This window comes from Podarcis tiliguerta, assembly GCF_965153285.1.
Source record: "Podarcis tiliguerta genome assembly, chromosome: 9".
NCBI lineage: Eukaryota > Metazoa > Chordata > Lepidosauria > Squamata > Lacertidae > Podarcis > Podarcis tiliguerta.
In genome coordinates this window covers 28,963,232-28,988,598 of record NC_139542.1, presented here as the reverse complement: position 1 = coordinate 28,988,598, position 25,367 = coordinate 28,963,232, and the positions used below count along the sequence as shown (strand labels likewise).

At 40.3% G+C, this 25,367-nt stretch overlaps 1 protein-coding gene across 2 annotated transcripts in view; it reads right to left on the bottom strand.

Moving 5' to 3' along the window:
• Positions 1-9,139: 9,139 nt before the first annotated feature.
• Positions 9,140-25,367, bottom strand: part of AFG2A (AFG2 AAA ATPase homolog A) — a 152,587-nt gene continuing 136,359 nt past the window's right edge. For both annotated transcript variants that reach the window (XM_083457241.1, XM_083457240.1), the window contains exon 16: positions 9,140-9,356. In XM_083457241.1, the coding sequence (XP_083313367.1) occupies positions 9,180-9,356 (177 nt within the window). In that variant the 3' untranslated portion in view covers positions 9,140-9,179. The remainder of the gene's footprint in view (positions 9,357-25,367) is intronic.

Sequence of the window (25,367 nt, the reverse complement as noted above, 5' to 3'; positions counted from 1 at the left end):
GTCACGCCTCCAATGATGTCAATCTGTCACTCAGGAAGCGGACGGGAAAACCTGGGCTGGATTTCTCTCCTCCGCCCCCCCCCCAGCTTCTACGTTTATACGTCTTGCTTATTCTTTCCCATTCATTCATGCGTTTACCAGTGTTTGTTTACCAGCCTTCTGCGTTTCTTTTGCGTACCGCGAAACAAGCGACGCAGACGGTCTTCCCCTATGGCGTTAGTCATTCACAGACTGTGGAAGGTTTATGGGTACAAAACGCAAACCCAAGTCCTAAAGTACCTATTAAGATGACTTCACCCCAAACAGTTCTTTTTTGCTCATTCCAATGACCTCTGTGTACTCGCGAGTGCGGGGGGGGGGGGGGTGCTGTTCACCCTTTCCGTAAACAGAACATACACGCCTATATTAAGAAATGTACCCCATTGAGTTGAGGCACATTTAAATCCAGGTAACTGGGTATAGGATAGCAGCCTTAATTATTGTGATTATAGAACCAGAACCTGGTCATTCTTTCGAATTAATTTACCTAGAAAGAGCATGCAATTTATTTATTTATTTTATTTAAACACTTTATCTACTCTTTAACTATAACGGTCTCCAAGTGGTTTACGGAGACTGTGCTCTTATAGAACAATCATGTGCATGTTTACTCAGAAGTAAGTTGAACTATATTCCCTAGTAAATGTGCATGCAGACTTATTGACATTTAATCCTAACCTTAAGGTAAAGGATCAAAATTGATACTGCTAATTTAAACAATAAATGTAAGTCCAATTAAATCATGTGAATATAATTTTGACTCATGAATGCTTTGCATGACAGTGCTTGTTTTATTTGTTAACTTTATTTCACCCCCTGGAATTGTACAGTTGTGTAAAATAGAATTAGATTTAGTTAAATAAAATTTGCTGCTCACAAATGCAGTAAAAAAAAAAGCTGAGGTAAAAGTAAATTACCCATCCAGCTTCTAGGTATATAATGGGAATAAGCACCATCTTGTTCTTCTACCCAGATAGAAACTGTCTTGGGCCTGTCATAAACAACTAGCAATCCCTCTCAACTTCAATAAAAATCAAGCCCAGATCGCCCTGAATTGGCCTGGGATTGGGGCACAGCCCTATTAGCTTCCTGCCAAATTTGATATCAACGCAGTTTCAAAAGATATAATTTTGAATCAAAATGGTGGATTCACTCTTGAGGGGTCTAAATGCTTGCACTTTGGAACAGTTCAGTGAACCATCTTTATTCAAAATGGCATCTGACGGTATCCAAACACAGACCCAAAGTCGCTGCTCAATCTTCAGAACTGACATGCCAAATTGAGTGGCAATATCTTCAAAGGTGTCCAAATCAGTTCAGTTTGGAATGGTTCAGTCTGCCAACTTGATTCAAAATGGTGCCCAACAGTATCTAGTCATAGACCAAAACCTGCTCCTCCGTATTAGCATAGTTTGGAATGTTTCGGTCCACTATCTTGATTCAATATGGGGTTCAATGGTATCCAAACATAGACAAAATCTGGCTCCTCCATCTTGGGAAATGTCATTCCCAATTGGGTGGTGATATTACAAGAGATATTTGAGTGCATAGAGGACAGACGGACAAGCAACTTTCCAAAATACAGTAATTGTGCTGCTGCTACTACTACTACCAAAGTCAGGGGTCACACTTTCTAGGGCTATAGAAATTTGTGACACGTTTAAGGACTGTAGATTTGACTGTACTTGTATTCTCTGGGAGAATGATGAAAGGTGGCTGCTCTAACTATAGTTGATAAAGGCACCAGAGGAAATCTATCATGACTGATAAATAGCACATCACTTCAAAAACAACCGAGGTAGAAATCTTGCCCATTTTTCCTCAAGCAGAAGCCACTCCCTGGGTGTGGAGTAAATTATCAAAGGAAGTGGGAGAGCTTTGCACTAATTTAAATAGATTGCTTTGTGTATGTTTATATTGTCCATTCACTAGTGAAGACCTGGGATCTTTCTAATGAGGCTGTCTGGAACAAATCAGTTTACGGACTCTTATAACATGCCCTCCATCTCTTAAAACTGGAATGTCCATTATCCTTTAGGTGGTGTAATATGTCACTGTCAGTTGAGCAAAGTCTCAAGGGTACCTCAGTGCTGTGCGTCTGCCTGTAGAGAGAATCAGGTTTGCTATTTTGGCACACCCCAAATTTGCCAATCCTTCTGCTACTCTTTACAAACCAAACAGCCAACAGAAGGTTACCCCATTCATTGTAGGTTCCACCATCGACAAAATTCTCCTTCGTGTGCTTCTGACTCAATGATAAAGGGCTCAACCAATAGCACAGGAAGCTGTACTTGGAACAAGTCCTCGTCTGATGGTGATATAAAACATTTATTAATCAGGGATAGAAAACCAAGGCTGTTTTCTGTGGGCAAGTCCAGACAGGTGCTTTTTCTTGCAAATGGGTCACTCAGATCACATTTTTCTGTGTGCATGATTGACACACGGCCCTCCACACACTTTTTCATAGGTATCGTTCTGCTGTTTCCCATCCACAACAGTGGCCGGTCCATGATGAAATATTTCCATGCTCTTTTCTAACCCCTCTCCTCAGTTACTCCTCTTCCACCCCCTGCTACATTTTACCATTTGGAGCATGTCTGCAGGTGTTTCTGCACCTGTGCACACGCACACCTTTAAAGTAATTTTCCCCCACAGGAAGAGCACTTTAGCACACATTAACAGCCCCTCATTACATTCATTTCCATTAGAGTTTTTAAAAAATTAAGTATTACTATAGAGGTATTGTGCAAGACTGATATTTTGCTATGCCATAATTCTGATAGCTATCGGTTCCAATAAGGAGATCTTTGGGCAGTTATTATCACAATTCTGATTTATGCACTGTGATTAGTCTCCAAGGCAGGCTTCCTCAAAGGTGGCCCTCCAGATGTTTTGAGACTACAATTCCCATAATCCCTGACCACTGGTTCTGGTAGCTAAGGATCATGGGAGTTGTAGGCCAAAAACATCTTGAGGGCCAAGTTTGAGGAAGCCTGCTCCAAGGCAATTCCCCACATGTGTTGAAATCTTCACAGAACAGTACTGCCGAACTACGTTGATGAAATCCCAACATGTGCTCAATGTGCATCATGTGGAAATGGGCATGCTGCTAGGTTATGCTCAGGTAAAAAGCAAGTGGAAGTTGGGGTGCAGCAATAGGAACCACCCAATGAAACATCACCGCACATGTGACAGCCCCCTCCCCTCCAAAAACCCAAAATTGTGCTTTTGAGTTTTCACAACAGCAGTGGATGTGTGGATAGATAATGGATCCTTTTTGCTTAGCGGTTTTTCCCAGTAAAAGGAAATCTGGAATAAAAAGCATTTTGATGACGACAACATTCTATGACAGTACAAAACACCTGCACGCATGAAGTCCACAATAAACCTGCATCTGGAAGCACCTGTTGCCACAGCTTCAAGCCTGAAGAATGGTTTGTTTATTTAAATTATTTCTAAACTGCACTTTGTCCAATGGATTCCAGGATGGTGTAAGATAAACATAATCCATGATTCATACAAATACAATAAAAACAGTACCCATGGGTGAGCAAATGCTACTTCCCTTTCTTTCCTGCTTGTCCCAATCTGCTTAGTTCCTTCTTTCCAGATGACAGTCTCTAGCCCTAATTATGCTTCTACCTCCTGTCCCCTCACCATTCTTGACAGCAAAGCAGTGACATCAGAACTGTCCTAACAGCAGCGCTGACGAACCCCTCAGCCTCAACATATGTGTATGATGCATCAATTGTACATAAACATGTAGTATAGATTAAAGATTCTGCCCTTTTGATGCCACAGAAAGTGGGACAAGATGATTGTTTATTGTTTGAACACTTGTGCCCAAATCAATGTAGCGATGAATAGGCAATTGCATTTCCTAATTTTAGGCATAGCCCTCAGGGAACAAGGCCTCAGCATTTTTCATGGGATCTGAAAAAGACAGTTGCCACATGCCATATTAACCATATGGCAGGCACAAAGGATTGGTTTAAAGCTCTTTAATGCAATATATATATATAATGAAGCAGAAAGCTTTACTGGATTGCCTAATTCATGCTAGTCAACGCAAATACTTATATTATTCATGGACTGGGATTCACAAATAGCAAATACAGGAATCCAGAACAGTTGACTTGTTCTATGAATGGCATTCTTATCACTAATGAAATTTGAATTTGCAGTTGACTCCTGGAAGGCAGAAAATCTTACAAGGATTTGGAAGCAAGGGAGAGAACGTTCAAGCTGAGGGCAGAGTCTCATGACTGGTTTTTTCCATTCCTTCCATGTGTATGATGTGCAGGGTAAATGAGTTGCTAATTTCTGTAAATAGGGATTCATTGCCATAAGCACATCTGTCAGTTGATCAACACAAGGGCAATGTGGGAGCATGCACATCTGGCGGAAACTACCACTGGTAGTATTTTAGTACCTTATTAACACTCCTTCGTTGAAGCAGTTCCTAGAATGAATATACAGATCTTGACTCATGAAAAGGAGAACTCTTAAATATGAGAAGCAGGTTTGCCCAAAAATACATTATATGATCACGTAGTTATGCATCTAGAAAAAGTTTACAATGCATTTGCATGCACGCACAAAGAAACACAGTCTATACACACAGGCAAGGAACAGGCAGAGATGCACAGTTCCTCTCACACTCATACAGAATGCTCTCCCTCCATCTGACCCTGCTGCAGCTGCCACAGCTACGGATATTGCTGGGCTTCTAATTTTGCATTACACATGGACCCACAGAGGGGAAGCAATGGAAAACTAGGTGGGTGTAAAAAATCTGACTTTTGTCTCCCTCACACAGCAAAAGCGCCCAAACCAGCCAGAGAAGTCTGTATGCTTTTATCTAACCAAAGAAGAATTCTGATTATGTACTTCATTCACCAGTTTATATTCCTATAACTTCCATCAAAACCTGACTGTTCATGCCATTTATTTACAAAAAGTTCAGCTGTATCCTGAAGCTTCAAGTGAGACTACCTAGGGGTAAACCTTCCTTCGTTTTTTAATAGTTGGGAAATAATTTACTGCACCAAGGATTTAGCCTCACAATGGTAATATTGTGGTCAAAGAAGTCAAAATATCCCAAAGCATTTTGTAGATTTGAATGCTGAAGGTGGGCTATATAGGATTTTTCTCCTGATGACAATATATCCATAAACACCCTCCATCCCTTCCTTAATCTATCCCTCTCTTCCTTGCTAATTTCTTTCCACTCATGATAATAAAGGGGGGGGGGGAATCCTTCTGTTTTAGAGATTTATGCTCAATGTCTTGCAAAATTGGTGCAAAAATAAAAATCACCCCAGCACTTGTGTTGTCTTCCAATTCTTTCTGGGAAATGAGAAGGCAGGGTGGGGCTTAACAAAGCTTTCTGTGGTCAATTGTGTTATCGAGGCACTTGGCACTACCAGCTGATTCTGACCTACTATTAATCTCTCAGGAAAATAAAACACTCCTTTGTAGTTAAAAGTCTAACCAGTTACTACTGTGCATTTTCTCTCAGTAAAAGCAGCTTTCACACAAAAAATGCACATAGTGAAAGCCTTGAATAGAATCAGACGGTGATAACTAGTTGTTTCAGTGTTGCTCAAAGCAAATCAATCAGTTTAAGCAATATTTCTCCTAAGTGACATAAATGCAGCACATATTATCAGGTTTGTGCCTCTAAGCTCAGTGATGTCCAGAAAAAGGACATGCTACATGCTTGTGACAGTATCTCCAATACTGAGAATATGTAAAAGTGCATCACTGTTTTTGACAGTGGATTCAAAAAAACAATAAGCAAACATCAAAACAAAATGCCATTTTGAAATATTACTTTGGGATTGTGGTTCTTTTATACCAAAGGAACACACAGAAAGATAGTGTAAGAACACAATTAACCAGTCTGGCAAATTCAATTGGGCAAATGCATCAAGATTATTTCAGTCTTTTTAGGGGGTGAAACTATTTTTTTGCAAATTTCTCCAACGAGCAATCTTAAAAATACCGTATTTTTCGCTCTATAACACGCACCCGACCATAACACGCACGTAGTTTTTAGAGGAGGAAAATCCGTAGGCATGCCACCTGTAGGCATTCCCCCCATAACACGCACAGACATTTCCCCTTACTTTCTAGGAGGAAAAAAGTGAGTGTTATGGTGCAAAAAATACGGTATGTGTTTGGGGGTGAGGAATTCAAAACTGCTATTATTTTTGTGATTGGACAACATTTAGGTTGATAATCTACCTTTGATTATAAAGCATATAAACTGCTTTCGGAAAACCAAGTAATTTTATCTTCTGAAAATGCCAGGTAATGCTGAATACATACATACATACATACATACATACGTACATACGTACATACAAACAACTGTGAGTACTTGGCAATCATTTTTAATTATTTCCATTTTACACACATTTTTCTTATGAAGCAAAACTAAATTGTATTAATTTAACCAAAATATATTTTGAATTCCCAAGTCATGTTATAAAATTTTAGCACCCCTCATCTTTGGAATTAGAAAGTTGCCAACCTACCTCCAGGCATCAAAAAGAAAAGAAAAATAGTTTAGCAGTTTCTAAATTAGTATTTATTAATTACACAAAAGCAAGATTAGGGTACATCGAAACAGTGCCTTTGGGTTTTTCCTTTTACCTCTCTTCAAATAAATCCAGTGTTAAGATGCTCCATCGTTATATTCGGAACAGTAGCTCAATGTCTTTTAATGGGGGGAAATGCAATTTAGAATGAGGGTGAAGACAGATGAAATGTTTTCAGCATGGTGGAAGTGGTTTGAACACATAATTGCTCCATTTGTTTTCAGGGCAGTGAAATGGGCATTCAAACCACATCCATTTCTGTCTTCACCCTTAAGAAGCTCCTAAGAACACTTACATCAGTGCTGGTCTGTCATCTTTGGTCTGATAGGGTCATCTTTGTTTTGCTTAAAGGAAGTATTTTGAGTACTGCCCAAGGTTATATGGTCAAATGTATCCATGCAATCCCCCCCCCCCGGTAGCCACTATTCCAATCTTGGAGAGAATATTGAACTTTCCAAGGTATGTGGTGGAAGTGGCGCTGAAATATTTCAGATGAATAAATTACCTGTTGTGTGGTGGGGGTGGAATTAGATGAACAATTTTGCAACTAATTGCTGAATATACACTGGGAAGATGTCCCTGCGAATGACTTATGAATCCTATGCATGTTTAGTTGGAAGTACCAGTATATTTCACTGTTTCCAACAGGCTTAACTTCCAGGGTGTGGGCAAGATTACAGCCTCAGCATATGGTGAAAGTGTTGGAAAGGAGACAAAAGGCTGTATTTGTCCTGCGTTTTGCAGGAGCAATGGGATGACTGCCCCCTTCTCCCCCCCCCCCCCCCGCTGCATAAACCCCAAATCCTCCAACCATCCGGAACTGGTTTTAAGGATGTGCAGAGCACTGTTCAGTCTTCCTCTGATGGAAGTTGCTGGTATGGCCCACATAACTCTTAAATAGTTTTGTAGAAAATGGAATTTCAGGGAACTCTTTTTTGCTTTTATTGCACTCTGGTGGGAGGGAAATGATATACAAGTTTTAAGATGGAATGAATGAAGGTAAACTGCAAGATGAAATGTAAAGAACAGCACGCGCGCGCACACAACTCTGATATGAATTCCCATAGATGGAAATGTTATAAAATTATGATTAAAATTTTGGCAGCAGTAACTCAGGTATGATTGTTTTTTTACTTAAGGGCAGGCATGATGCCTCCTGCACTTTCCACCACTGCTCCAACTCCAGCCAGGTACATTTCAGGTTATCAAGTTTCACAACAGGAATTTGGAAGAAAAAGGCCTAGCAATCTTTGCCAAATGCAATGTCTCTATTGAGTGACTCACTCTGTTGCCCAGATTTTTTCCTAATTTGGGTACAACAGTTGGTACCTGAAATAGACCTGATTAGAATGTAGATACTTAAGGCCCAGGATGAGTAATAAATCCAAAATAGCCACCGGAGCAGGACCAGCATGTGGGAGAGAATGAAAAAAGAAGAGGAGGGAAGTGTGCCAGCAAACCTGACAAATTAGCGAGTTCTTCTTCGTGTAAAGCCTGCTGGGCCATCTTAAGGAGTGGCAGCAACAAACTAGGAAGTCTCTCTAAGCACGCACGTGCTCTGGCAAGTATGAGTGCATAAACATCTTTCCTGTTCAGGAAGCGCATTGGGCTTCGTGACAAGTTACACCCAGAAACAGTGTTGGCTGATTTGAACACCTCTCATGGAACTAGGGTCCTGAAAAAATCTGACTTCCTCTTCCCTTTTGTTAAGGGTGGGCTGTGGGTAGTGGTCTTGAGAGAGTCAGGAGTAGGAACGGAGAGCCAGGAGAAAAAGGGCAGTCAGGTTCTATGGTTAAACCAGAAGGCAGGACGAGAAATCACATCAAGCACCAGGATAATTCCACATCCCTGGCTTGTGCAGCACTATTGCCAAAAAACACTTGTTGTGGTTGGGCCAGGTGGACAGAAGACGAGGAGTCAGTGTGGCATGTCCTGTATTGGGAAGTTTTTAATGTTTGATGTTTGATGTTTTAGTATGTGCTGATATGTGCTATGAGCAGCCCAGAGTGGCTGGGGAAACCCAGCCAGAAGAGTGGGGGTATAAATAATAAAATAATTATTATTATAACACCAGGCCACTCTGCAGTGGGACTAAACTGAGGTTCATGCTGCTTCTGCAGCAGGAAGGTGTGGGAATTAAAGGGGGTTTAAAGAGATCTGATGAGCACCCTCAGTCTTTGGAGGCAGCTATGAAGAGTTTAGGGTCCTTAGTCTGGCTATGGAGCATCCTCTTTGGATAACCTGCCCAAACTTGTGGGTCCCTGAGCAAGATTGGGTCAGGTAGGTCTCTTTATTTACCTATCTGTGGGGAGCGGACAGGGAAATTTCTGGGACACAGAAGAAAGGCATGGAGTGACACATATGTCACCTGAAATCAAGTTTCCCCAAACTCTGCTTTAAATTATTTGTGTTAGTTCTAAAGCAGAGAAGGGAAACCTGTGGCCTCCATACATTATTGGATTACAGCTATTCAGCTTATAAAAGAGCCCATGGAGTCACATTATACAATGTACAATTGTTAAATAAATCAGTATCTCAAAGTGAATGTAGCCCACTCTGTTGATGATAGCCGTCATAGAACTTCTGCAGGGAATCTGGAATTCGAGGAGTCACAATAGCTAAGGCTTGTTGGAAATGCCGTCCCATAATGCATTTTGCTTGTATATCTTCCTGAAGGGCAAGAAGTGCAGCTTCCCTACAAACCGCAGTTATCTGAAAAAGAAATATATGTATTTAAATAACAAGATTTATTGCTGGAACATTTTATCTGCTGAGGACTGGTGGCAGAGGACAGACGCAGAATGAAACAGAAGGCCACATTCATAATTTCCTTGAGTATCCATGGAAGCCTCTGCAAAAAATTGTTCCAAGCCTGGCAAAATCCACCAACAACACATTTACGTTCTGATGTTTGTTATTGCAGCATACACTGCCCTCTTATATAAATAAAATATGCATATGGCAGATGCTCAATTAAAAATACACCAACTGATGGCAAACAATCCAGTAAGCATTCCAGAAACGAGAGAAAGACTATCAAGTCATTTGTGACTGCTTTCTTGTCTCAAACTGTAACTTTAAAAAAAAGGTGGAGGGAAGGGGGAAGGAAAAGCATACAATTCAAAAAGAGAAGCAGGAAGGAAGAAAAAGTGTGGAAAAGAAGACTACTAATATCTTAAAGCCCGAGATGGGTTTTTAAGCTCTCTGGACTTCAGACAGCGGAAACAGCCTCATGTTAATGTCATTCTAAAGACACATTACTGTGGTGAAAAGCGCTTGAGGAATGAACAGGGGGACCACGATTTTCAGTGTAAGAGGGAAAACAGTGATTGATATTGACTGCACCCTTGTGTGTCTAAATGAAAGAGCCAGCTGAAATGCATTTGTCAGCCATTCAGTATATTTTCCTTGTTTGTTCACTTGCTGAAAAGACTTCCACCGCCCATGCAGGACTAATGGCTGCCAAAGTCTTTTAGTAGCTTTTTAGGGGATTTAGCATGTGTTTAGCATGCCTTCAGAGAAGAAGAAGAAAAAGCATGGATTTGGACATCTTTGTCAAGTTACTACAATATTGCTGTTAGTTCTGATCAGTGCTCTGCTGTTGTGCATTTTAATGCTTTAGAGCACAGTGAAGACATTAAAGCAAAAAAGAAAAAAGAGTCACACACATTGCCATCTCACAGGTTAAAGTCTATGTATGCAAGTTAACGGAGGGAGCGCAGCCACAGGAACCCATGCTTATTAGTTCCTAAACTCAGAAAACACCCCACAAAGCCTGATAATTTCTCAAGTAACACATAGAGTACCTTGATATGTTTTCCTTGTTTGCTCACTTGTTTTTTTGACACCAAAAGGCAAACCTTTCACAGAAAGTCTTATTCATGCCATTGCATTTACAACTCAAAATGAACACGAACATCAAAAATCAGAATTGTGTGTGAGCAATATATTCTTCCAGTGGTCACATGAACTCAAAGGTCACGTGAAGAACACTCACGACCAGCTTTTCTGCTACGTACTTTATGTTTCCAGTGATTACGTCAGGGGTTGTCAACCTGGCCCCTACCGCCCACTAGTGGGCGTTTCAGCATTCTAGGTGGGAGGTAGGGGGGTTCTATGGCACAAGCGAAATCCTCCTTCCATTGAGCACTGGTGGGTGGTAAGGAAATTCTACCATCAAGAAAGATGCATTAGTGGGCGGTAGGTATAAAAAGGTTGACTACCCCTGGATTACGTAAACAGTGTTATAAGAAAAACCGGTAATCAAAACTTGGGAACTCCCAGAAATTGAGAAGAGGAGGTACACAATGTTGCAACACTGCATCCAGTCTCAGAGCATCCGTAACGGCCTGATGGAGGTCTGCCCAGCAATCTAAGCAGGGGCATTTGAGTAACAATGGCACATACATATCAAGCATCAAAGTATTTGGATTATTTCTGAGAGACTGATCCAAGTGTGGCGTGTGATGCACGGCCTTCACTGGAGAAGATGCTAATGAGAAAAGGTAGTAGATGAATCTCACATGTAGAGCAAGATATTCAAGAGGGATGAAGCCTCAAAGTACAGAATGGGAACAAACTATGCCGTTGGCAAAGAATAGAATGGAATGGAAATGCAGACAGCAGTGAAGAGCAGAGACATCTGTACTCCTATGCTCTCTATCATGCACACTAAGCCAAAGTACTGTGGATGACATGCAGCGGCTCATGGCTTAGCACATGCAGCTGCCAGTGTGTGGTGGAGGCTCAGCACTGCAGGATGCAGGCAGAACATGCAGGCTCAAGCAAGACTTTTAACCTCTAAAATTCCCAGCCAGGTCATTCATGCAGTTCACCAAGCCTACTTCCCACAGCTTGTAGCCCTGAGAAAGAGGCGGTTGCGGCCAGCTAGCAGCAGCCATCCCGTGTCATGGTCAGCAGTGAGTGGTGTGTATACATGTGGGTGAGACACATTGTTTGCCTGTCTGTCTCATGACAGTCACATCCCACATGTCAGCATGCAGACAGAGAGCAAAGGCGCTGCTTCCTGCATGTTCAATTTCTGAAGTGCTTTCTATATGCTCATCTACAGTCTGTAGCTTGGCTCACTAGTGATCCCTCAACATGCATTTCTTTAAAAATAAAGTTTTTTTATTGATACAACAAGAAAAAAGGGGAAAAAACACAAATACCAAATTACACACAAGAATAACCATATACACATACTTTTCTTAGCAAACAATAAAACATCTACTGGTCTTAACACTAAAGACCCAACCTCCCATCTATTCCATATTTCAAATTCATATTACTTATTGCCAATACACACTTTTATCATAATTAAAGTTATTCTCAATAAATCTAATTTCCTATATCTACCTTGCAACTATTACTGAAGTTCCTCGAATGCTGCAACAGAATTTAAACTACTATATTTATTTTTCAGATATTCTTTGAAAACCTCCCATTTTGAAACAAATTCCTGTTTTGATTTATTCTTTATTTTTTTCTGATAAACCATCTAATTCGGCATATTCTGTCAGCTTTTGGATCCAATCTTGTATAGAGGGGATTTCATTACTCTTCCATTTTGCTGCGATCAAAACTCTTGCTGCCGCCGTTGCATATAAAAAGATACCCTTCCTCTTTTGTGGAATATCCAAATCTGTTATTCCCAGGAGGTAGGCCTCTGGTTTTTTATTGAAAGAGATCTTTAGCATTTTTTGCAGTTCTGCATGGATACTCTCCCAGAATACCTGTATTTTCCTACATATCCACCACATATGGTAGAATGTTGAGGAACACTCAACATGCATTTTCAGCTCTCGATGTCATGTATTACCTGACTATCTTTGACACAAGCTAAGCCTCATCTGTAAAATGGGCAATTTTTTTCCTGGAACGTCTTCAAAATGCTTACGTCTCCAGTAATATTAAGTGTATGTATACAATGGTTGGTGACAGGAACTTTACACACAATCATTAAATGTGCTTCTTAGATGAGCATCTTCTGTGCATTTTGCCCATTAAAAATGGGATGCCAACCCTAAGCAGCATATTGAGCCCTGCTGTTGGGCTCTGTTCAGGTGCCAGAATGGTTTATTTCAAGAATCAGCAATCCTGTCTATTAGGATTCAGCCAGTCAACTATTTTGGAGAAGGGAAAACACAACAGTGGTGATACTTGCTTTAAATGGAAAGATCTGATAATAAGAATATGTTATTAGTGCCTATCTTATTCCTGGGCATGTTTTGCAATACCAATCTTTGCGCGCGCGCGCGCACACACACACACACACACACAGAACTAGAATAATTGACACTTGACATTTCAACAGGACTAACATGTCCCAGCAAAAATGCCACATGAACATGGCGCATCACACATCCATGCAATAGTAGTATAGCCCTTGTTTATATATGTATCAGTGGGAAATTTGTCATTTATTTTAGTGAGGTTTAGAAGACACCCGAGATGTTTTGATCTCAAATTATTTTCTAAAGTTACTAATGAGTAAAAAAGAACACACAGAATAGAGACCAATAGTAATATTTAGAGAGGGGGTTCTAATTGTGTCTATCATTTTCAGCTTCCTAGGTGAAAAATACTCTCAGGTATCAATTATTATACTCCTGAAGCCATGGACTGATAACCTAACAATTCATCTGCCAGGATGAATCAGATGAGATGAATAGCTGATTCAACTTGCTTGAGTCAGGTCCATTGTGGTTTTAAGCACTAACTTTTTTCCAAAGGGCTGAAAGTCCTTTTCAGCTTCTTTGTATTTGAAGTGCTCCAAAAAAAAACTTTAAAGAATATTGAGAGACGGGGCGGGCAGGGTGGTAGTGGGGAGAAATGAGCTTCTGTGTTTAAAGTCTTAGGTATTTTTTAAGAGTGGCTTGGTTAATGCATCCTCTGCCGGGAACACCTGTGAACTATTGAATTTAATTGGGCTGCAGCTGGTGCAGATTGTATGTGCAGCGACTGGCAGCCCGATAAGCCCGTCTCTTACATTGTGTTGCATTTTCCTTTCCCTTTCATTCAAGCTTGTCATCCCCCCCACGCCACCCCACCCCCCCAGATGGTTACAACAGACCGTGTGAGAAAGGGATTAGGGACCTGGAGCAGATTGGCATCCTGTGGTGGTTTGTGAATAGTGCAAATTGTGGAGCTTTCCCGGATGACGACTACCTGCAAGAGTGCGGGCTAGCTTGCCGCACACACACTCCTAAGCACGTCTAAAAGTAGGATTAGAGAGTGGGAACATCAGCTTTCCCACTCAGCATGAAGGACCGTGAAAAGGCTTCAGAATTAGACCTTTCAAACAATGATGAAACCCCAAGGGTCCCATCTGAAAAGGTACCCCCCAACTCAAGTCTTTTCTGTGACTGACTCTTACTAAATCAGTCGTATGCACCTGCTTACATCACAAATAAGCCCTCATCACAAATAAACCCCAAATCCAACCCTGAATAAAAAAAGTCAACATAATGGAGAGGAAGTTTAAGGCTGCCATGGTTTCTCTGGACAAGGAATTAGGAGGTCAAAAATCATAATTTGTTACTTAAAATATCTCTCCTACAACCTGCTAAGAAACTCCATATAACCATAGTTTTAAAAAGCCAGCTCTAGCTTCAGTCTTCTTTCATTCATTTCCCTCCCATTCCTGAGTTTTGGAGTACATTGTCAGCAATATGCCGATGACACACAACTCTGCTTCTCTTTTACATCTGCAGGTGTGGCAAGAGATGCACTGGACCATTGTCTTGCCTCAGCAACTGACCAGATGAGAGTCAATAATACTGAAACTCAATCCATAAAAGACAGAAGCACTGCTAATCGGTGGTTCCCTAGACTGGATGGATAGATGGAAGGTGGCCTGCTCTGAAGGAACGGGTATGAGACATGGGGGGTTCCTCTGGATTCATTGCTATTGCTTGAGGCTCAGGTGGCCTCAGTGGCACGGAGTGCCTTCCATCCACTTCAGCTGGTGGCCCAGCTGTGGCCCTATATGGACAGCAATACTCTAACTTCTGTTGTCTATGCTCTGGTAACCTCTAGGTTAGATTACTGCAACACGTTTTACATGGGGCTGCCTCTGAAGATGGTTTGGAAATTTCAGCTGGTGCAGAATTCAGTGGCTAGGTTGCTCACCTGGGCAAGATGCCTTGAGCATGTAATGCCAATTCTTCCTTGACTACACTGGCTGCCAATTAACTTGCAGGCCCAATTCAAAGTGCTGGTTATGACCTATAAGGTCTTAAACAGCTGAGCACAGCAGCACCCCAAGGACCTCCTTGCTCCATATGAACCAACCCAGACCCTGCAATCATAATCCGAGGCCCTTCTTTATGTGTCTCCTCCGTGAGAGGTCAGGAGTGAAAGGGGAGGCCAATGAATAGCCGTACGTCAAAACTGAGCCCTTCTATTTGATCTTACTGAACGTATTAAATTATTATGCCTAGAGGAAAACACACATATAGGATCTCAGAATTCCATACCAGCTTTGAAGAAATACTGAAATTCTCAACAAAATAGTAGTAATTTATGCCCTAGAGCCACAACTGAAGGCTAAGTGACTTTGGGAAAATATTGTCATATGAACTTAAGTTTACAGCTTTTGCAAATATCACATGTACTTTATAAAAATAAGATCCGTTTTGTGTCTATATGTATGCTTATCAAATATCCACATGATACTTGTTTATCTCTACTGATGCTTATCTAGTTGTCATGTGTTTGCACAGACCCAGTAAACGAGAGACAGATGAACTGTGTTCCCAGAATTAACACATGGACCATGCAATAAACAGAGAAGATTATTTGTGTTAGGCTTTTTATGGGGTTATGCCAAATCCTTGTACACTGCATAAAGGGTCTTTTAGAAAGATCATGCTCATTCTCAACCATTCTGATAAGAATTAACACCCACAGGGTATGTTCTGAATGTAGCTACAAGTCTAGTTTCCTTTTCTTCTGTTTGTGATTTTTCAACTATACATGAAACCTTTCCAAGCAATATATTAAATGTAAATTCCAATTTAACATTTGTAACTACAAGCTCTAAATGCAGCTGCTTTCCAAAACATACTGATTTGATACAGATCCCATCATTCTGGCAAAGGCATGGCAGGACTGCACCTTTAACAAAAGAATTCTGTAACAAAAACAAGTTTGCACATGCTGGGATGGAATATTTTTAAACAACATGCCCTGCCAAGTGCTAGTTTCAGCTGTATTTGTGGAACATAACTGCATACATGCACTTCAGAATGTAACTAAGTTTCATTTCTGGAACCCATCTTTGGAATAATTATTTTTTTGAGAAAACCTCTACAAATTAATCCACATATTCACTTTAATGCCCTTGTGTTCTCTCTAGTACAGGCACATTTATATACCTGGATATATAAGCTATTGTGTGTACTGTATGTAGGGGGGTATCACTTTCAAGACTTGGCAAATCATAGGGTCATATATCTCAGCACTCAAAGGACCTCACTGGGAAATACTTGTCAGCTGTGGTCAGCACAGTTCAAGAAGATGATGACTGATAGAGTCAAAGGCAAGCTGAAAAGATGACAGACTAGAAGGCAAACCATATTTTGAAACACTGAAGGAACCAAGTATGGCTAAGCCTATGGTCAAGAAGATTAAGTGGTGACACTTTAAATAAAAAAGAAAGCAGAAGTTAAAGAATTGAAGTGTCCAGACAATGGGAGAATAGATTTATGTTCTCATAAATTCTTATTCTTAAAATAAGGTCATTAAGTTGCTTAAGGAAGCTATACACTTTCAAAGCCCAAACTTAGAAGTCCTATCACAGATCTCCCACATCTTCTAATTTGGCCATAACTCCTATTTCCATTGATTCAATGTGTCAGAAATTAGAGCTAATTTTTAGAGATAACATTTCCCTAAATACCAGGTTGTACACGTACTATATTGATGGTATTCAGATTTTGGTGAAAGTTTGTGGCCAGAATAGGGACAGAGAAATGTCTCCAATTTCCAACTTGCTGGAAATTTTGGGTGGTTATCGTGCATGTGTCTTTTTTCCAAGGAATTCATAAAAGAGTTGCCAGCTGCAGGCAAACATCCAAAACACTTTCTGGAAAGCTGAAGAGCAGGAAGATTGCAAAGCTCTAAAATCATCACTGCCAGAATAGATAATGTTCCCTTTAAGAGATGAAAGTGGCTGATTTTCTGAATTGGGTTATGGGCAGAAAAATGTGTTTTGGCCACAAGTTTATATGCCATGATGAGAAGCACAACACCTCCCCCCCCCCCCAAAAAAAATGTGGAATAACAAATACAAGTCCAACTCCAACAGCCTACACCATCACTCTAAAGGCAGGAAAGAGATAGCTAAAAGATGGATGGCAACGTCAGTTTTTCTTCAGGGTGTAAATCAGTGGAAATAAATGTTTTCTGCTATTATGGGACTTAACAATTGTGTGTGTGTTTTCTTTGCACAGATCTTAGCAATTAAAGAATTATTATAATATAGCTATTAAAAAAATGAAGACGTATGGAGGGAGGGGGCTGAACTACTAGATTGGCATGTGGATTCTAAAAAACTGATGTATCCATGCATGGCTTTGTCAAGAACAAACTTTGTTTATCTTTGTTTTTCAGTCCCCTACCTTGTCCAACATACACAAGTCAGACAGGCATAATACCAGTACATTTCCAAGACTGTATGACGTTTGTGTTATTTTTGTGCTAAAGAGATTTGACAACATCTTTGAAAGGATCAAGGGAATCAAGCTTCAGAGTTTCTGTTGGCTTCCTTCAGACAACAGTTCTATATTTACTCAGATAGGAATGTTAAAGATAGGTACATAAAACCAATGGCTTATCTGTATTGTGGATTTTATGAGCAAGGCAGTGCTATGATTCTCCAAATATGAAGTGTGGCCCAGACCATTAGGACTTCCATGATTTTGAGTTCACATGACCTTCCCTACGAAGCATGAGTCTCATAAGCTCCATCCTTCTCATTAAGCTAGATTCTGTACTTGGAAAATGTGTAGTCATCAGACAATTCTTTGTACAGCTGCATTTCGCAGGGGGTTGGACTCGATGGCCCTTGTGGTCTCTTCCAACTCTATGATTCTATTATTTCTTGTACTGTGGCTGCCTTGCAGCATCCATCTCCCAAGCTAGAACCTGGAAGAAGTAAGGGAGAAATAGGAGGATTGGAGAGAAAGTGAGGGTTCCAGTTCTTTGTGCCTATCCTAATAGCTTAAAGGTAAAGGGACCCCTGACCATTAGGTCCAGTCATGACCGGCTCTGGGGTTGCGGCGCTCATCTCGCTTTATTGGCCGAGGGAGCCGGCATACAGCTTCTGGGTCATGTGGCCAGCATGACTAAGCCGCTTCTGGCGAACCAGAGCAGCACACGGAAACGCCGTTTACCTTCCTGCTGGAGCGGTACCTATTTATCTACTTGCACTTTGACGTCCTTTCGAACTGCTAGGTTGGCAGGAGCAGGGACCGAGCAACGGGAGCTCACCCCGCCGTGGGGATTCGAACCGCCAACCTTCTGATCGGCAAGTCCTAGGCTCTGTAGTTTAACCCACAGCGCCACCCGCAGGTAGGATTAACAGGGAAGGGTTCTGGGTGTTTGTTCTTTTCCCACAACCATTTCCACAACCCTACCTAAAACCATACGGGGAAGTGTACAGCTACCCAGGGAGGTAACATAGAGACCTTGGAGGTGTAAGGAGATTAATTACTGGATTCCTTCCCCTTAGCTTTACTCACCATGGAAGAAATGTAGAGGAGTTGTCGATGATTATAATAATGCTATCACTTCATGGTTATGAATGTGGAGTTTATTGTATTGTCTTATTTACCTTGATTTTTTTAATTGTGATTTGTAAACCACTTAGATTTCTGATGAAATATGAAGCGGTTAAGTAAGTTAACTAACTTAAGAATAAAGAGAAGAAGTGCCAGCAACAGCTATCTGGTTTCATGAAGATGCACTTAAAAATGTCTGGCTTGTGACTAGTATAGGGCTCTTGTGAAAATATCAAAGAAGATAAGCAAATGACACTGAGAAAGACAGAGCAGATAGGGGAGAGAACATGACCAACTGAAGGGAAGTTCAATAGCATTAGCATTTAGAAGTTTTTTAATGTAAACATAACGATAACTCAGATTTGCAGTCACCAGATTCACACACAGGAATAATTAGAACTTCAAAATGCTAAAATGCTCTGCTAACAAACATGATGCATTGGTATCCATTGCTGGTTTCCTCCAAAGATTTAATGTACTGTATAGCATTCTGGATTATTCCAAAAAACTCCTGAAACTAACATTTTCCAGTTCAGACCATTATAGAGGAAGAAAGCAGGGGGGATCTTTCACCCCAAAACATATACAATATTAAAATTTCATTGCCAAACATATATGTGATGTGCTTTCCACAGTTAATTTTTAATTTCCTGACTATACCGCATGTGAAATTTTCAAATACTTTTGGCACTCATTTCATGACATATGTGCACCTTATTGCAGGAAAGCAGAGTCAGCCCAGTATGGAAGCCTCCAAACTAACTGAACAATCCCTGTGACTGTAAATGTTTCAAACTGAGTTTCAGGAAACGACAAAACGTTACAATCCAAAAAGGATTACAAATGCAGTATAATGGTTGCCACACTCTTCCCAAAATCGGCTCCACAATAAGAGAAGGCAGGTGTTTTAGCCAGCTTACATACAAAACTGATGATTTTCTGTTTGTGTTTATAAAAGCCACAATTCATAACTGACAGAAGGCTGTAAAACTTGGCACCTTCCCTCCTACAAAAGATTTTCCCCATGTATTCAATTTATTTTGCTTTACTTTAAGTCACCCTAATTATGCCAGCATCTTCAGCTGATGATTGTATTAGTCCTGAAACAGTCCCTAAACAAATGAGAGCTTTGACTTCCATTGTTAAAAGTCCTGCTTCCAATTTTTGGAGTAGGAAATTAAATAACTTACAAATGAAATACTGGGCTTAGGACCAAACATTTGAACATTGCCCTGTCCTTTTCAGAGCAAGGAGGAAGCGGCTGCTGAAGAAGGGACAAGCCAAGAGAAATAATGTTTAACCTCAGCCCCATGTGAAAGTGATTTGAGATAATCGAAGGAGTCTGCAAATATGCTAAAAATGGGACCACATACTAACAGAAGAGCTTTACCAGGAAGTGAGAAATGCACTGGACCCTTATCTTCACGAGAGCTATGCAAGGAAAGTGCTGCTATGGCAGGAGTAGCAGTGAAGAAATCTCTTTTTAATTTAAAACTACAAGATCGTGATGACCTGTCAAGTCCTTTTCCTGTGTCAAGGCTTGGTATACAAAGCAACATGGATTTCAATTACAGGAATGAAGGCTGCATTCCTAAGCACACATAAAAGCATAAGAAGAACCTGCTGTATCAGGCCAATGTACCAGATAGTACAGTAACCTATTCTCACAGGAGCCAACCAGATGCCTGTGAGACATTCTCAAGACAGACCCAAGCACAAAAGTACTCTCCCCTCCTGTGGTTTCCAGCAACCGGTACAGTCATACCTTGGGTTGCGAACGTGATCCGTGTGGGAGGCACGTTTGCAACCCACAGTGCCGTGTCTGCGCACATGTGTGAAGTGCTTCTGTGCTTCTGCGCATGACGTCATTTTGTGCTTCTGCACATGCGCGAGCGCCGAAACCCAGAAGTAACCCATTCCGGTACTTCCGGGTTTGGCACGGTCCGTAAGCCGAAAACGCACAACCCGCAGCGTTCACAAACCAAGGTATGACTGTATTCAGAAACATTATCTGACTGACTGTGAAGGCAGAGCACAGCCAATTTGGCTAGTAGCCACTGAGAACCTTACCCTGCATGAAGCTGTCTAATCCTCTTTAAAGCTATCCAAGTTGGTGGCCATTGCTCCTGTGAGAGTCAGTTCCATAGTGTAAGTATGCACTGTATGAAGAAGTGCTTTCTTTTATCTGTCTGGTATCTTTCAACATTCAGCTTCATTGGATTTCCATAAGTCCTACCGCTCTCTATCAATTTTATCCATGCCATTGCAAACTTCTATCATGTCACCTCTTACTCACCTTTTCTCTAAACTAAAACGTTCCACATACTGGGAAATGCAACCCATTAAGTTCCATAGGACTTGTTTCTGAGTAAACACACACAAGGTTACACTGTAAGCTTATTTTTTTAAACATTAGATTAATTTCTATTGTTGAAGAAGTTTGTGAGTTACACAGGATGTTTTTAATACTCACGTTTTACAGGTGAATGCCACAGAGTTGGAAGGGAAACTCAACACGCGGACCAATTTGAAACCATACTGGACCCTGCTTAGCTTTGCAAATGTGCTAGCCGTTTTATTGCTGCACCACCGCTTAGTCATCAAAAGCTCAGTTTGGATATTAAAATTACTGATAATATCAGATGCTAGAAACAAGTTAGTCTAAGATTTTTTTTGAAATGTAAATAAATTCAGCAGTTTTAAAAATATGAATTATATAGCACATGCCAAATTTTCATGTCTAAGTAAGACTTGCTTAAACAAAAAAGTTCTTAGCAGGGGCCAAAAGCAGTACAGCAAAGGTGGCTGCATAGTATCAATGGACAGAAAGTTCCACAGAGTAGGTACTGCCACACTGAAGGATCAATTCCTTGAAAGTGTAGAACAAACGTAATATTGTCACTTACAAATACTTGCTATTGTAACCTAATTGGGAATCAGATTCCCACCAGAGATCTATATATTACCAGTAGTAAAGGACAAAGTGGTGGGGCAGAGGCTTCCCACAATGACCATACAGATGGTTCTAGGAACCCCATAAGTAGCTTTCTGTCTTGCTTTAGCTCTCAACGCTTGATACGCAGCAGCCCATTGGATCCAAACTTGTAGGTGCCAAATAACACAACAGATGTGGGGATCCTATTCTAGCTCTCTTTTTTGCCACCTTCAATCAATGGAAAAGACTATCCTTTTGTAATTTAATATTTGAATAATTTAACAGTTAATATTTTTCCATATGGTACAGAGGACAACATAAAAACCAAACATATATAGTAGCCAAGAAAGAAACCATCTGGGCAGATAACAGACCTGAATTTTACTGTATTTTGGTCTATGATGGTATCAAGCATCCAGGTCTTACAGGGTGATAAACTATCCCCACCCCCAAATGTTGCCACCATAAATTCATTTACACTAATGCCTGTAGATAAGCTGGCCCAATGTTGTTTTAGTATTCAGTTAAGCAGCAAATAATTCAATTTTGCTTGTGGGAAACTATTTCCTAAGTACCTCCTGCTACACACTGTGCTAGCAGTGGTTGTGTAAGAAATTAATTAAAGTGTTCCTGTTGCAAAACGTTCTGGAGGATGAACAAAAGCACAGTGAAATGCAAGTAAACAAAGGAGGGTAAAATATGCTTACCAAATGTTCAATTTTTTGGCTGGGCTATATACTAATTTTTGCATTAAAGGCTTCCATAATTAAAAACAAAACAGCAGCAGCAGGAAGAGGAGGCAGTGCAACCAGCAGGGATAGGCTATCCTCAATTCAAGACCTGGGTCAGATCCTAAGAGCTACTAGCCTGGGCCCTATCCTCTCAACAGCCAGGGCATCCTGGCTGGGGGGTTTGACTTTTTGATATAAGCATCTAACCATAAGGATGTATCATAAACTAGTTTTTAATAATTCCCTCTATTTGGTATGGGCTGCTGCTGTTCCAAGTGGGCAGGATAATCTAGTTTATGGAACAACTTGCACAGTTCTTTGGATGTGTACCCCAGGGAACTTAGCTCCACCAAACAGGCTTCCCATGTGGAACCTAGACTGTGTAGTAATGGAGACATCAAGCTGTTCACGCTTTTAATTAAATTGAACACATTGTTATATTTTCTCAGAATATTTATTTTCTCAGAAAAATAATGTACACACACACACGGTTCATCTGGAAGCTGTATCGTTTTTCTGGTTTCATAAACATAGGATGACAAGTTTGTACTCATTAGTCAAAGTACTGGAGGACTACTGCTTTTGCATCTGGGCATTATGAAATTCTTTGTTTACATGCTGTTGCTTTGTTTATAAGGTGTAGAAAGAGTACTGACTTATATCAGGGCATTGTAACATTCCCTCCATTACATTCTGTTAAACATTCTGTTTAACCATCTGGCGTGGCAATTTAAAAGAACAAGGATTCCAGCATCCATTTCTTTACTACAGAATGTATGATCCACTGGCACAGTGGGATTCATTTCCAGATAAAGGATTACAGGCAGATTGCTTTCTTACAAACTTATCTAAACACTGTCTACTCCACAACATCAACACAATATTTGATGAGTAAAGCTGCTGGCAACACTAGTGCAACATCACAAACCATTGTGATATCGTAGGGCTGCAGGCAGTGCCAATTTTGAAATCCATAGTAAAGTTGGGATTAGTACAGATTTCCAAACCAAAGGTGACATTCATATGCCATTTCATTTGCTACACTCCCTGCATGATGAAATTCTTATGTAACTTCAATCTACTTTAAAGCTCTTTGGGATCAGACAAAAGAGCCATCTAGTCTAGCATCCTGTTCCCCACAGTGGTCCACCAGAAGCTTCTAGGGACATGAAGGCAATCTCACTTTCCCATGACTTGTAGTCACTGATAGGCTTATCCTCCATGAATTTGTCTAATACTGTTTTAAAGCCATTTAAGCTAGTGGCCATTACTACATTTTATGGCATCAGTGTCTGTAAATTTTACACTTTAGTTTTGTATTAAATTTGCATTAATTTTGTATTATACATACATGAACTAGACAAAGCTAAACACTCAACGGGTAAATTAGAATATGTTGATAAATCTCTCCCACTGCAATCAATGGTATGTATGCCCAATTTGGGTTGCCTCTTCTCCACAGTCTCTACTGTGCATAGGCATGAGTTGAAAATAGCAACATGAAGCAAGCTTTGTTGAAAAGCTCCCACAACCACACCTAGGGAGGAACTACATATCTTGACAAAGTATGTTCCCAAACTTGTTTCCTGAGATAATGCAAATGGAGGAACATTGCATGGAATAAGTGGTAGATGGGGAGCTTAACTTTATCCAAACACGCCAATTTCCCCCTACAAATGCCATCCAGAAGCCATTATCTCTGGTCTTGAAAACCAGGTGGGGAAATGGGCTTTTTTGAGGGAGTGGGAAGCTGAATGCTAAATTGGTGGGTACAGGAGAGTTAAGAGCACACAAATGCTGTCAATTTTCCCATTACAAGACAAACAAACCCAGAGTTAGCAACCCCTATCCTTGTCTTGAAATGTGCTGTTCTACCTCTGCTTTATTTACCTACTTTGTGTATGGTAGTCATACCATATGCCATAACATAGCTTTATGCAAACAGTGTATGCAAACTCCACTTTAAGTTGTTTGAACTTCATTGTTTATTTCCTTTTGCCCAGTCTAACCCACCAAAAACAGACCACTAAAAAATTGTACATGGTTAATAATCTTTTATAACCTTCATATTTTTATCAAACTAATGAAGAAATATATGACTGTGTGAGCCTATGTTGAAGTGGTACTGGTACCCTCTGATGTGTTAAAGCTTTTAGATGGATATACTATCTTAATACTTAACAGTGATGTGCATTAAGGGTTCACTTGGGATGGGAGGATGTTCTTTCCACTCACTTTATTACATCATGCAACTCTTTGGAGATCTATGGGAATCTCCCTTCCACTTTCCTGTCTAGGATGTATGCTCCTTTACTTCTTCCGTAAGAGAAATAATGTTTGGAGCAGCCCATTTTGCAACCAACCACTTTTGTTCCAAAACATAACCACCTGCAGTTCCTTGTCACTGGGTGTTTCATGAGCCATGATTAAATTGGGATGATCTGCACAGGAATCTTGGGTGTATTCAGGGAGTGTGTTCCATTTTCACTTTTCATACATTTACATGACCCACCATGTCTGTATTGCACATTCCCTGATTTGCCCAATCTATACTACGTGCAAAACAGGATTCAACAACAAATATACCATTGTGAATACTAGGAATGCTTGCAGTAAGTACAAATCAACACCTGCCATTCTGGTTCAGAAATACAAATGTATTTTTAAATGGCATTAGTAGTGCAAAGCATATTTTTGAAAGATTCCTATCAATTGCAATTTTGCAAGTCAATTCAGCAGATCAAGCATACAACTAGTTTCTCTAAAACATTCCCTTTCCTATTTTGGAATGGCCCTTCTTGAAATCAATGGCACATGTAAGCACTATACCAAGCAGAAGTAGGGTGGAGAAATATAAATTGCAAGAACCAAATATAAGTTGCATGAACCAAAAATGTTTCTTATTCTTTCTTATGCTGTTGCAGCAACATAAACAAAATAGTTCCAGTACGTTAGCTTGTCAGAAAACAACATGCTTCTTAAACCATATGGCTATTATGATGATGTTTGTAACATGTAGCCAAATCACACAATTTAACTTGAGCAATTGTCTACATTATATAGACTTCTGGCAACTAAAAATATTGCTCAGATGTTTTTGAGTCAGTTTACACTATACTTTAAATAATTGATTACATAGGTATGGTTTATTTTAAAGCATTATTCCTCATCATTTCAGAATCGCATCATCAGGTAAGCACACAAAAAGCTGCCAATTCATACATTTCTGGCTCTTCTACAATCTGACATCTGAAGGTGTACATGGCCAGAA